The sequence below is a fragment of the Pogonomyrmex barbatus genome, unplaced genomic scaffold (genome assembly GCF_055798465.1).
Source record: "Pogonomyrmex barbatus isolate J1 unplaced genomic scaffold, ASM5579846v1 scaffold9, whole genome shotgun sequence".
In the NCBI taxonomy this organism is placed as follows: Eukaryota; Metazoa; Arthropoda; class Insecta; order Hymenoptera; family Formicidae; genus Pogonomyrmex; species Pogonomyrmex barbatus.
The window spans coordinates 1,730,020-1,743,280 of record NW_028297193.1 but is presented as its reverse complement, the minus strand read 5'-3'; the positions used below and the strand labels follow the sequence as shown (position 1 = coordinate 1,743,280).

Below are 13,261 nucleotides of genomic sequence, written 5' to 3'. Positions count from 1 at the left end.
ACAAAAAGTAATATATGAAACTTCTAATAAAAATATACGAATACATATTATCTCTTGTAAATTTATGAATTTTAATAAAATTACGTCACTTAAGTGAGCAGTTTTTCACTTGTAAAGGCGAAAGAAATCTGGGAAGGATTACCGTAAGGATGAAGCTGGGAGAGCGAGCGAGAAAAGAATGAGAGGATGGCGAAGCGGATTATACAACCATTCTTACGTCGACGAGGAGGTCGGCGTGCTCCTCACTTGGTAGTCATGAGAGAAGGCTCCTCTTATGCTCGTCTACTTGAGGAGCTTCAGCGTGACATATCAGAGCCGCAAAATTTGCCCTTAATCTACTTGCGAAACGGAACGGACGGAATAACGCCGACAATAAAATGCATTATGCGATGGACATTACGCGATGAAGGTAAACAAGACAATAGCTCTTGGCCGATAGATTTGTAGTCGCCAGTTTTCTCAGAATCGTTCCGTGGATTAAATGCCAAATTTTTGAAAAATTTAATGTTCCATATTCTATTTTAATTGCACTATGACGTTAAAAAATAATGCATATAAATATATATTTATATGCACGTACATATGCGCGCTTAATGGCTGGAAAAAATTAATTTATCCTTAGCATGGTTTAATTAAAAATGTTTAATTAAAAATGTATCATCTGTAAGGGCAGGGTAATTGAAACCGTCGGTTACATAGACACGACGGATAAAATTTTTCGCAAATAAAGTTGCATAATATTGACAAACTCCAATTACTTTTGGTCTGCAATATCCAATTTGTAACCCATCAAAAGGATATTACTAACTAAATATAAAAACGATTGGGTACCATTTATCAATGTGTATTAACGCGAATATTCATCTTGTAATTTAACAGTGGCTTTATCGGGGAATAAATTTTATTATTATAAAAGTAGTATAAAAGTAGTATCCTCCCATTTGCGGTCTGAATCACCGTGTTTTATCTTGCGCGATTTCCGCCAGTTTTATCGGCGGTGTAACGTAACGGAAAAATGTAGAAATGGTAGAAAAGACGACGAGGCAATAGGACTATGCGAAGTAGGTCGATGGTTTCACGCGCGATGCAATGCCAAGGCTTCTCTGGTACGTGTCGGAAGTAAATATAGAGCGAGAAAGAGAGAGAGAGAGAGAGAGAGAGAGAGAGAGAGAGAAGCGCACAGAAGTAAAATAACAGGCGGCTAAAATGCATCCGAGGGGAAAAGCCGAGAGAGCCGTGTGTCTCGATTATTGCTGGATGCTTCTTGGCTGTTGTCTACTAACTTGGCTGCGTGTTACGCTGATCTCCTTATCTGAATCCCTCGCCGCGAATTTCCCATCGGGTTCTTCCCCCTCTCCCTCCCCCCCGCGCCGTCTCGATGGCTATATCTTTCGTGACGTTGCCTGGAACCGAATCTCGTTCGTGAATTCCGCGCCTAAGATAATTTTTGAGACGACTTTATTGGCAGCAGGGGGAATCTCGCTGCGATCCGGTCCGCGAATCTCTCGGTCGGAATCCGCTCCCGCGAGAGCGACGTGAGGGAGATTTCGATTCGCGCGATTCGTTTCCGCCGCTTGTCGCGGCACCGCGGACGAGGCTCGGAGGAGAAATAGGCAGCCAACACTGTCCGATCGCATAATCCGTAATATTTCATCTCTTCTCCGTGTACGTGTGTACGTGTACGTTTCGCCGCATTTTATTTTCCGCTCCTTCTGATATTTCGGGCACTTGAGTGAGGCGGAGTTAGACTCACGTCTCCATTATTTAAATGGAATATTGGATACTCTGTGGCTTAGGCACCTGGCTCATTCAAATGTCGATATTAATATCGCACGGTATATTAAGAGCTCAATATCGTTATCCAATATATATATACTGATACTGGAATCGAATCTCAATATTTCATTTCAAGTTTACGTGCACAATAACGCAACATTTACTCAAAAAAGAAAAAAAACATGGAGTAAGAAATTAACATCAGCCCCGCGATACACATGTACAACGGTGTATGCTGTAGCAAATCTTTTTACTTTCATTACTTTTCATTTTCACCGTTCTTTTATCTATTTACAAGCTCTCCATTCGCACGAAAATAAAACGAGACGGATCTTTTCACCGACTCTGTACGAGCTCGACATGTGATTGCGTTAATTTTTAATTACTACGAGTAACTTGCGTAAAAAATGGTTCGTTCGTTTCACATAAAAAAGAAGTTCGGACGTGATATTTCTATGTTAAAGGATTTTCTAGTACGATAATCAAAGGATGGAGCGAGAAAGAAAAGAGATAAAAAGAGCGAGCGACGAAAAGAGAGAGAGAGAGAGAGAGAGAGAGAGAGAGAGAGAGAAAGAGAAAAGGAAACGAGAGAAATGTCACTTTTCCGTGAGCAAACGCGATAAGGAGAAATATATCGCGAATAAATACACGTGTCCCTGATCGAACTGCATTTCTTTGACGGATGCTGCAATGCCACGAGCGAAAAACGTAACGATATGATATCGCCATCACGAAAAATGGAGTTCTCTTTCGAGAATATTTCCTGACATTTCTTACATAGGTTGTCCCCCTATATAAAAGCTTCAGCATCTCTAACATAGAGAAATAAATTCTTACTAAGGAACAAATCGTCAAGGAAAATTTTACGCCATTTCTTACTTCTTCGTATAAATCGAGGTCTAAGCGAAAGTATTAAAATCAGTCATCAAAATTAAATAACAAATTAAATAACGTCTATAATATATAGCTACATTGCATTGACTGTGCCGAATATTATACGATCATCCGATATAATTTCAAGAGTTTCTCTCTCTCTCTCTCTCTCTCTCTCTCTCTCTCTCTCTCGCACGCGTCCTGCACACGAGCGAATAATTATGATCGAGTGTCATTTGCATGCCCCCACGCGTCTTGTTCGTATATAGACACAAATAGATTCACGTGTATCATGGGTGTGGAGTAATTGGCGAACAAAGCGTTCGTATTACTCCCCGAATTGATCCCAATAACTACGGGCAAACAGAGTAAGAATTATACGACTCTAAACTCGTAATACTTCATGACGCGGTCGTAAGCGACCTGGTCTCTGGTTGGATAATGATAATCGTAATATCTCATTGATGAGGCTGTAACCTGCAGATAGCACGAACTGCGCGAACAAATGACGACCGTAAGACCATAAACCTGCCAGCGATTGTCAATATCAGGTTGCTCGGTTGATGTTCTATATTATAGTGATTTATAGGCCTCGCAAATTGCTTTAATAAAATTTCTTTTGCAGCAAAAATTTATAAGAGGTTCATAAAGGGTTTTTCCTTTGTGCAACGTCCGCATACATTTTCTATTTTAGTCATCATATTCATAATGTATATTCATAATCATAATCTTAATATTCGAATCTTGATGGCACAGAATCTCTCTCAGTAAATGAATTAATAACTAGTTTTTATTAAGTCTCATATAAGATGATCACGAAATCCTCTTAAATTTTCATAATTTTCATTTTATACAAATTGACTTATGAAAAGGATAAGCGAAAGAATTTATTTTAGATTGAAATATATTTATATATTCTTAGAATTGTTATTTTTCAACATGTCATAAACCGAGATACAATTCGACGTTCTATAAATATATTTTGTACGTTGATTTATAATAAAATATCTTGTATTATATTAGTTTCTAATTTGGAGATCATCTAAAAAGCAAGATTTCTCAAATAAACAATAATCTCCACAGAAGAAGAAAATTTAATAGTCAATCCAAAATTGTTAATCTAATAAATGTTACAAATACACGAAAAGAATTTCGTTAGCCTAAAAATTGGGTTGGATACAAATCTGAAAATATTAATTAATTATTAATTTATTAATTATTAATTTTGTTGAGCTCAAAATTATGATAGCTCCTAAGGATGCTTGAACATAATAATACTGCAAAACTTTTTGACATTTTAGCAATTAATTTGAACATCCTATATAATTATTTTGACAATCCAACAAGATTACTTTCAGATCTGTATCAGATCAAATTTTTAAATACTTTAGCAAAACTGTTCCTTTCGTGTAATCTCTCTCATTTAAATTTATTGTGAGTTAAAAGTTATGAAACTTTCAAGCTGCATAAAACTTTAGTAAGTCTTGCATTTTTTTTATCTAAAAAAATATTTAATAATATAACAAGAAATCTTTCGTAAATATCAGATTTTTTAACATTAGGACTATTTTCAACAATTTAAAAACTGTTTAACATACATAGGTTTGAAATATAAAAAAATTAATAAAAAGTCTCTCGAGAATGTTTAAATACCTGTAACAAATAAATTAATAAATACAGCGGCAGAAAGACGGAAAATGATCGAAACTTAATGATCGCAAAAGTGGAGCAGCTCCGTCGCGATGGAGGCAATATGGTTGGGCAAGAAAGCCGCGTAAGGAACTGGAGCGGGACGCGAGTGTCGTGCCTGGAAAATAGAAACTCCGCTTTGTGCTTGCACGCGCGCCATTTACCAAACGTTGGCAAATTTGGGACAATCTCGTGAGGGAAATTAACGAGAACCGAACTTCAATCGCCCAGCAAAGCCGGTGAAATCACGACGCAATCTTCATTTTCAACGAAGTTGTTCCCCTGATTATACTAAATCGTATTTTCCATAGTAGTTTCTAATCCTCAGTAATATATTTCCAATATTTTGTGTGTGTGTGTGTGTGTGTGTGTGTGTGTGTGTGTGTGTGTGTGTGTGTGTGTGTGTGTGTGTGTGTACACTTTTCCAAGTGTTAAATATTTTAAAAATGCCGCGAGTACTTATGACTTGTGTAATATTTATTTCTATTATATCATTTTAAAAATCATTAAAAAGTTTATATATTATTATTAATTACAATTAATATTATATAAGGGTACACATCAATCCTTTCCTAATGTAATTTCATTACGCTTGATTCAAAGACTCATTCGCTTTGTAATTGAACTTGGAATGACGCGTCGCCACGAAAATCGAAACTGCAATTTGCCCTTTGCGCTCATCTCAGCGAAAATTGACGGCTCGGATGCATCGAAGATAACACCAGACAACGGTGTCTGTTGTAGACAGATCGGTTTACGTCGCCACCGAGATAGATTCTTCTCCGTGAAACAATACGCGAAAATGCGCGTCTTTTATCTCGGAAAACACGCCATACCGATGTTATCGTATTTCCGTAAAAGTACCGTAACAAAGTTATCTCTTTTCTCCCATATGGAAAGTTTGTTTTCAAACGCATTCGATGCAAAGAGAAAAATTTTTATACATACGATTCTACGCGTTTTGCGACGCGTTCGGAGGCAAGTTTTATCGACGATGTGACTGTGTGTAACAACGTGACACGATTTTCGATAAAACAAGATTCTTTTGTGTAATATTCACGAACAAATTGTTTTCTCTGCATCTAAAAGCGAGATTTAATGACCGTCCATCATTTGCAACTGAACTGACGTGTAATTACGCACGCGTCAATGCGCAAGATCCGTTCGGATCGTACTGGATACACTTCAACGATCTAAACGAGGATCCGGAAAATCAGGCTAATGAACTGGCGAACGTTAATTAAGGGCGATACGTTGTCTTCGATAATTTTTCTTCAAGAGAGCCTCTCGAAATACTCCCTCAATCGATGTAATTGTGTTCGTTATATATTCCGAGGATTTATTTATTTTTCACCAATTTACCTCATTTTTTCCCGTGAGTTTCAATAAAATGCGAAATTATTATCCTTCACAAAATATGTTAATTCAAATAAATTAGAGTAGCTACGAGCACAACTAGCAATTTACATTTAGCAATACGGAAAAGGGAGAAATGAGAAATACCCATGCGCGGATGAAAATTCAAAAATTAAAAATTCAAGAAGTAGAAAAAAATTCGAGGAACGAGGAAAAACATTCGTAAATTCGAAATTGGAACGTGGATTTTTATGAAAATAAAATACGGGCGACTGAATTTTCTTCAGATCCTTCATAAATATACATCTCGATTCTTCATTCGGAAAATTCGTTCAACGCGGCACAAACTCCGTGGAATTACGGACGCGTCTATTCACGTCTCGGATTTCATAAATTCTACTTCTCGACGCCCGTAAATAAAGTTAAACAGGCGTGGGTGGCACGTTTCGGCGGAGACGGCGATGGCAGCCGAATTGAATTTCATATTTCAAACTTATGGCAATTACCGCGCGATATAGTATTTTATCGAGTGGGCGGCGGCTGGCGATTATTGGCCATCGATTTACGTTCCGATGGCACGTGTGCATTCCCCCGCACGTGCGATACTGCGTATTTTAACACATGTTGCGTGCACTTTGCGGCAAGATGTATCGACCACGAGGATTATATTATTACATAAAAGACTGCATGTTCAGGTCGATTGCATAACGCGTTAATCACGATCGGTTTCGATATAGATTACGTACGAGTAATTAGCGGTGATAAAATAGAAACGGCTTTAGCAAAATATTTTTGTTGCATTTTTATTCTTTATTCTTTAATTTCTTTCTTGTAAAAATCACTCTTCTCGTTTTGCAGATTATATAAATATAATCGCACGTAAATAATTTTGAATAACTAGTGCTGTTCTTTCATTTATAATCATTAAAAATTTAGGATCTTACTGTGTATCGATGATCTTTAAGATGGGCATAACGAGTAATAAATGGCTGTGTAAACAATAATGAAATTAATGGTTGGTAGAGTTTGCGACACACTATCTTTATACGTTGCTTATCTTGTCTTAGCTTTGGCTCGCTCGTAATGTAAATTGCAAAGTCGACGAGGAATTGAGTTAACCCACTCGTAGACGTTAACGTCTACATTTAACGTTAACTTATCACGACGGCAATTAAGTCTTCCGACTAGGGATTTTCAGAGTTAAGGAATTTTAGCGTTAACAACATTGTTAAGAAGCTCTCTTTCTATATAATATACTTTCTCTCCTTTATTAAAATTTTAATTTTCGTTCTCCTATTTTTTTTTTTTTTTTTCAAATTCAACAAACAAAGATAAAATTTTTAATTTCAAAGTTTAGTTTAACGAGTTGAAAACTTTGACGAAAATCTTAAGCTTGGAGTCACATCCTGTAAGTTCCCCGAAATTATCGAGGGCAATCGTGGATTATCCTTAGAGTTTGCCGGAACGAAAATAGTAGGCCAACAGGGAGACAAAGTGAGAGATCGGAATTTAAATAATCGGCAATTACGAGCGAGCGAAGCGTGAATTTCGCGCGGAAGCGCAACTGCCCGCTTGAGCGCGCCAACGCTATGTAATTTCCCGATGCATGACCGCACCGAGGTTGACGCCGCAGCATCCGATCTGACGCTGCAACGCGCGTCAATCGAGAAACTGTATGTCAACAAGACCTCCCGGTAGCCGCCGGACATCCACACATGCACGGCGGCCACTTATTCCGGCAAGGAAACGCTCGTGTGAATCGCCGCGATTGCTTCAATTTTCCCAAAACCCTCGTGAAGCCGGTCATATCAATTCCGACACACCCCTCAAAGACTTCAAATTCATTTGGAAATGACATTCATCTCTTTTTCTCCCTTTCAAAAGGTAATTCCACTTGAGAATCCCGACTTCATCTTGCTCCCCTACAGATGTTCAATTTAATCATTTCGCATTACTTTAATTACCTTAATTACTCGTTTCTAAATCTCTATATATATAAATGAAAGAGAGAGAGAGAGAGAGAGAGAGAGAGAGAGAGAGAGAAAGAGAGAGGAAAGGAGGGAGGGGGGAGAGAGAGAGAGGACTGATTTACACAAGCGACTTAAAAAAAAGTTCTCTTGGTCCGCGAACAGGAGAGATAAAACGCGCTGGCGTTTTCAAAATTCAATGATGCGTAACTGTGATGAGTCTCTTTTCTAACTTGATCGCGGTGAAACGTGAGATGTTTTTTGTGTCGAACGTTAAAAACGTTCTGATGATCACATTATCTCTTCTGTATGTAAACCGGCGCGTGTTTACACGGTAGATCGCGAGTGGGAAGGAGGAATAAATTTCATCGCGCGCTGTTCGACAGATCAATCATGATTACGTGTATATGTAGGCGTGTCAATGGTCAGACGAACGCGTAAATCACGGGGGTGCGCCGTAAAATGGTTTACGTCAATCCGTACCCGTAGTATCCGATTTGCTTAATCGCGAATGGATAACCTGCACAAAGGGTGAATGCATCCCTCGAAGATATCGATGGCATCCATCACTCCGTAATACACGGTTTTTTTTTTTACAAACGTACTATTTTTAGTACATAAAATGTATAAGCGTTATCACGCGTGTAAAGTTCAATATTCAAATTATTATTTATTTGCTGATATTTATATTCACTGAAATTATTATTTATTTGTTTAAATTCCACTCAATATTTATTATTGTTTTTCTCAGAATATATCTTTCTCTTGACAAAAAACAATTATTTTTTGACAACGAACAAATATAAATGGTAAAATATCAATTCTCATGAGTTTCAGCGGTATTTTTGTAATCGTCGTAAGCAAATAACTGCTTGTGATTTTATTGAGGATCGTGTTAACTCGTATCTCAGAATGCTTTTCGTCTTATTACGAGATGTGAACGTCTATAAAATTCTCTGGCACTGTTAAAAGATCTCTGTACGCTTTGGATTACTTCGTTTTTATCTGGAGATCTACAATTTGTAGATCTTCGATAGACAAACTTCCAATGTCACTCGGCTCCAAATATGTCATAGCAACGTCGTGACAGACGGAGAATCAGAAATAGAAATTGAAACTCGTGTCTTCATGACCAGATGTAAACAAAACTGTTTTTGATAGCTCTGTTCCCCGTCGTGTGCATTTCAATGCTGCGCGGTTTTGTGGTTTTCGTTTTTATTTAATCTCATCGTATTTTGCCACAAACGTAACGCTTGATCAAGTACGAGTCAACGTAGATGCAAACTGTGAAATTGCCACGATCGAAAGACTCCAGTAAATTGTTCATAGTCTTTAGCTATGTTTCAAACTGATGACTATGTTTTTTCCATGCGTACGCAAAAGAAGAAAAGAAAAAAAATACGTAACTGTAAAAATTCTTCCATCAATTACGAATTTTAATTTGTTATGTTTTTTACTGTGTAATTTAATTTAGCAAAATTATATTTTATGTTACATTGTAAAAATTCCAATAAATGTATAATAAAATAAATTATATTAATTTTGCCTTTTTCAATTATTTTTCATTTCAACACATCAAACTTGTCTCTCTTGACGTTTTGTGTACATATTGCATAAAAATATAACACTGATATATATTATATATGACTATATATATAAAAATTAAATTAATATTTTGAATTTTTTACAAGACGCGTTTTTCTCGTAGAGTTTTGCTATTCAGTATCAAAACGAAACAATTTCACGAAGCGATGTAGTCGCTTCCGTTTTCGTTTTCCAGGGCCACGATGAATAGCGGCCTGAGGTTTACACGATCCGAATAGCGAATCGATTTTTACGAATAGATTCTTGAATCGTTTAGCTCCAAACTTAACAGCAAGCTGGAGGAAACCAATAATAACCGTTTCAGCGGCCACTTCCCCTCGGAAGATCGTTGCGTCGAAATGGACTTTAAAATTGGGATCAAGTCGAAAGCTTTACGCCGCTCGGATGTCACCCGCGAGACGAACTCTGACCTTTGATCGTCGTCACTGCCGAGCATTCGGAGCAATGCTTCACGTTCTAGTGATCAAAGGACGCCGTCTCCCTCGCCCTCCGTGCATTTGCATGCACACGTATATACATATGTGTATGCAACGTGCCCCCCCCTCCCCCCGCCCCCGATGTAAAGTCGATCGCTGATGACTGTCGCCGTTCTCGCGACATCCACTTCGCGAACGAGGACATCGAAAGAGAACGCCGCGTCGCTGACAAAATCACTTTTTACTTGATTGCATTTAACTGTATTCTTCATTTAACTTCGCGACACTCGATCCACTACATCTACGATCGACCGATCCCTCTGACAAAATCTCTCAAACTCTTTAACGAGAAAACCGCGAATTCTTTACGAAGCTTACGGCTGTCGATACGCGATTAATATTAATTTAGGGCTTGGGACAGCATTTTAATCGCGCAACTTAAATTACAGAATATTTCCCACCCGGTATTAAAGTGCGAAGGTTGGTTGTTCGGAATGCAGACGAATTCAAATTGAATATGAAGTTTTGTTCTTTAATATTTCAAAACTAATAGAAGAATCGGAATGCAGAGAAAATAGCTTATTAATAGAATAGTTAGAATAGTTAGAATTTCTAGTAAGCTGTTATACGATACGAGAAAATCTCTGAGAGAAGAAGAAGATTTACCTTCTTACCGGGAGTTATAAGTTAATATCGTTTTACGTCCCAAAATTTTCCTCAGACGTTCATCGTCGATCTTATTCAGATAGAGTGTCTCAAATGTTTAATAAACTCTAAGATTCATCTTCTATCGCTAATATATTTAGATATTAATATATTTAGATATTAATTTTGATTTCGTCGGAAACTTCACATTTGGGAACACGAAATTTTAGAGATGCATAGATAATGATGTCTTTCATTTTTTATTATTTTATCCTTTTTTAGATAATTCTATCGGGTATAATTCCAGCGGATCTAACTTAATTGCATATCTTATTTTACGCTGCTGTACGTAAGATCAGAAATCTGATTAGGCTTGTGCGCGGGTTGACACTCGATAGAGGAAGAGGAGGGGGAGGGGGGATGAAAGTATAAAGCTTCATTTTACTGGTCGTTAGACAATCGGATCTATAGGAAGCTTTCGGCATTAAAAACACACGGGGATACTCCGTGAACATATATATGTGCCTTTCTCTCTGTCTCTCGTGTGCACTATCGATTCACCTCGCGGCCTTGTGCTTAATTGAATTAGTATCGGGCTAAAAAAGGGTGACCTTGAGTCAATTAACGACGAGACGGAATAAGACGAAGTGGCGCTCCTCACCACTCGTTCGAGCAACAAAAAGAGAAAGTTCCTCTTTAAGTTGCGATTATTCTTCGCAATTATGTTCCGTCCATATCTCGCGAGCGTATCCGATTACGTTAAGTAACCGCCATGCATATGCAAACACTCGCAGAAATGCAAAGAAATTTTTTTTTGAAAAAATTAGTCTACACTGGCAAAAAAAATCAATTCCAATACCATTACACATGCCAATCATTTAGAAATATACACACACACACACACATATATATATATATATATACGTATCGGTTCGTGCAATTTCAATTTTCGTTTTGATAAAAAGATTTTATTTACAATAATTTTTAATTGAAAGATCCGTAACTCTAGCGTATAGAGTTACTTTGTACATCTACTGCTGTTATATTTTAATTTCTATCTATCATAAATAGCAGAAACTTCTATTTTTATCAAGATACACTATAATTTTCTAACATGTATACCGACATTTTTCCGGATACCCCGTTGCCCCGTATTTCAAATCTATATTTTAATGAATATATGGGAACGTTGAATGTATTTTAGTGCGGAAGCTGAGCGGATGGGAGCGGAATTAACGGAGGTATGCGTCGGGTGGTATGCGATATGATGCGTACCAGCTTGCGGACGTGCTGGCGAACCATCGGGCACGACGATCTTGATCTGCGACTTCGGCGTGCCCTCGCTCATGGTAGTTTCAACACGTCTTCGATTTTCCACCGACTGGGGGGGGATGGGAAATACGAGGCCCCTCTTCCAGCTGCCACCCAAAGCTCAGTGTCGTGCACGATTTCTCCGATCCCCGTGCGACTCGCAGGATCTGTTCCGATCGCCGCAGGATCCTTCTCTCAGGATATCTCCCCTCGTCGATTACTTCTTATCTGTACTGATTACTTTGATATGAGCCTTAGATGAAATTGCACTTTTATCATAACTTAATTTACGCGCGAGAGCGACTGTTACGATGCTGATTTTCTCGAAATCGATGATCGACGATCGTTTCCGAATCTTGCTTCGCGAGATTTTTGACAGAAAAAAGTGATCAAAGCGATCGATTTCGTCGATCGATCCTCTCAATTTTTCAGAATGATAATTTAGCCGAGTAGCGGAATCATAAAGTAAATCGGTGTGCGATCGACGGAGGATCTAGATGATTTGGGCTTTATATTTCGCGGCACCTCGCAATCGCACAGATCGTAGCTGTTATGGTTGTTCTAACGACCGATGGTGAAAATCTCAGATACGTACCGCGGATAGGTTGACAGCGCTCGATATCGATCTCGCGAATTTTCGAAATCCCGCTTTACATGAGAGAAAGACGCGAAAACTCGCGAAGCGACCAGGGCGCTCCTCGCGCACGATTCGCCAAACTTGGCGCGACTTACTTTTCCGTCTCGATCTCTCTCGTCAACCCCTCTCGCGATCTGGGAGGAGTCGACGTGCGCCGCGCGACACGGGTGGCGAGATCGGCGTACGGCCGCGAGGCGGGCGCTCTCAGTCTCTCAGCGTGTGCATCTCTTCCTCCCTTTCCCCCTCTTCTCTCGCAGGCGGTGTCACAAGGTCACGAGATCACTGGGTTCGGCTGGATTCACGCGCGCTGGCGTACGTACGTTCGATCGATCAGTCGGTCGGTCGGTCGGTCGCGGCTCTCACCGACCGAGGAATACCTCCTCGCTGATTGACGCTGATCGCGATTGCGTTAAGCACAATGAACACACGTATACACACAGATACGCGCGATCGAGTCACGTCTCTGGATTTTCTTCGAGACTCGATATCAGTCGCTTAACGAGGAGTTCGCGAGGATCGACAGAGGATCGACTCCTCGAGGACGCACCCACGTACGATCGGAGACTATTATCCGTGATCGATCGTTAGGATAGTCGATGCCGCGACGCGTTTCCGCGGCTGGGACAGCACCGGGGAGGTCAGACGGCGAGACGGCGCGCAGGAAGAAAGCGGGAGCGCAGCGCGCGTCTGATTAACGTGGACCGTAACTACTGCGCCGCGGCTGACTGGAGCGCGGACAGTTGCTACTGGGCTGAGCGCAGTAGTACAACCTGCGGTGCGTCGGACGTACTGGCTGCTTCCTCCTCCGGCGCGTTGCGAAGTCACGGGTCACCACCCTTGCGCGTCTCTTCCTGGACGAAATCTCCCTCCGTCCTCCCTCACTCGTCGCGCGTTTCCAGCCTCATTCCTCCTCCGTCCTTCTCTCACCTCCTGTCACTCTCTTCCGTTTTCTCTCTCGCTCGTTCTTCTCACACGCTGATCGCGCT

General features: G+C 39.7%; 1 protein-coding gene across 10 annotated transcripts in view; it reads right to left on the bottom strand.

Annotated features, from left to right (window-relative positions):
* The window catches only part of kcc (solute carrier family 12 member kcc), a 74,012-nt gene that overhangs the window by 14,487 nt on the left and 46,264 nt on the right, over positions 1-13,261 (bottom strand). For 3 of the 10 annotated variants that reach the window (XM_011641394.3, XM_089084733.1, XM_089084734.1), the window contains exon 1: positions 11,603-12,628. The exons of 3 other annotated variants lie outside the window; for them this stretch is intronic. In XM_011641394.3, the coding sequence (XP_011639696.3) occupies positions 11,603-11,675 (73 nt within the window). In that variant the 5' untranslated portion in view covers positions 11,676-12,628. Of the gene's footprint in view, positions 1-11,602; positions 13,250-13,261 lie in introns of those variants that run through there. 4 more of the 10 variants (XM_089084727.1, XM_089084729.1, XM_089084726.1 and 1 more) reach the window with 4 other exon arrangements.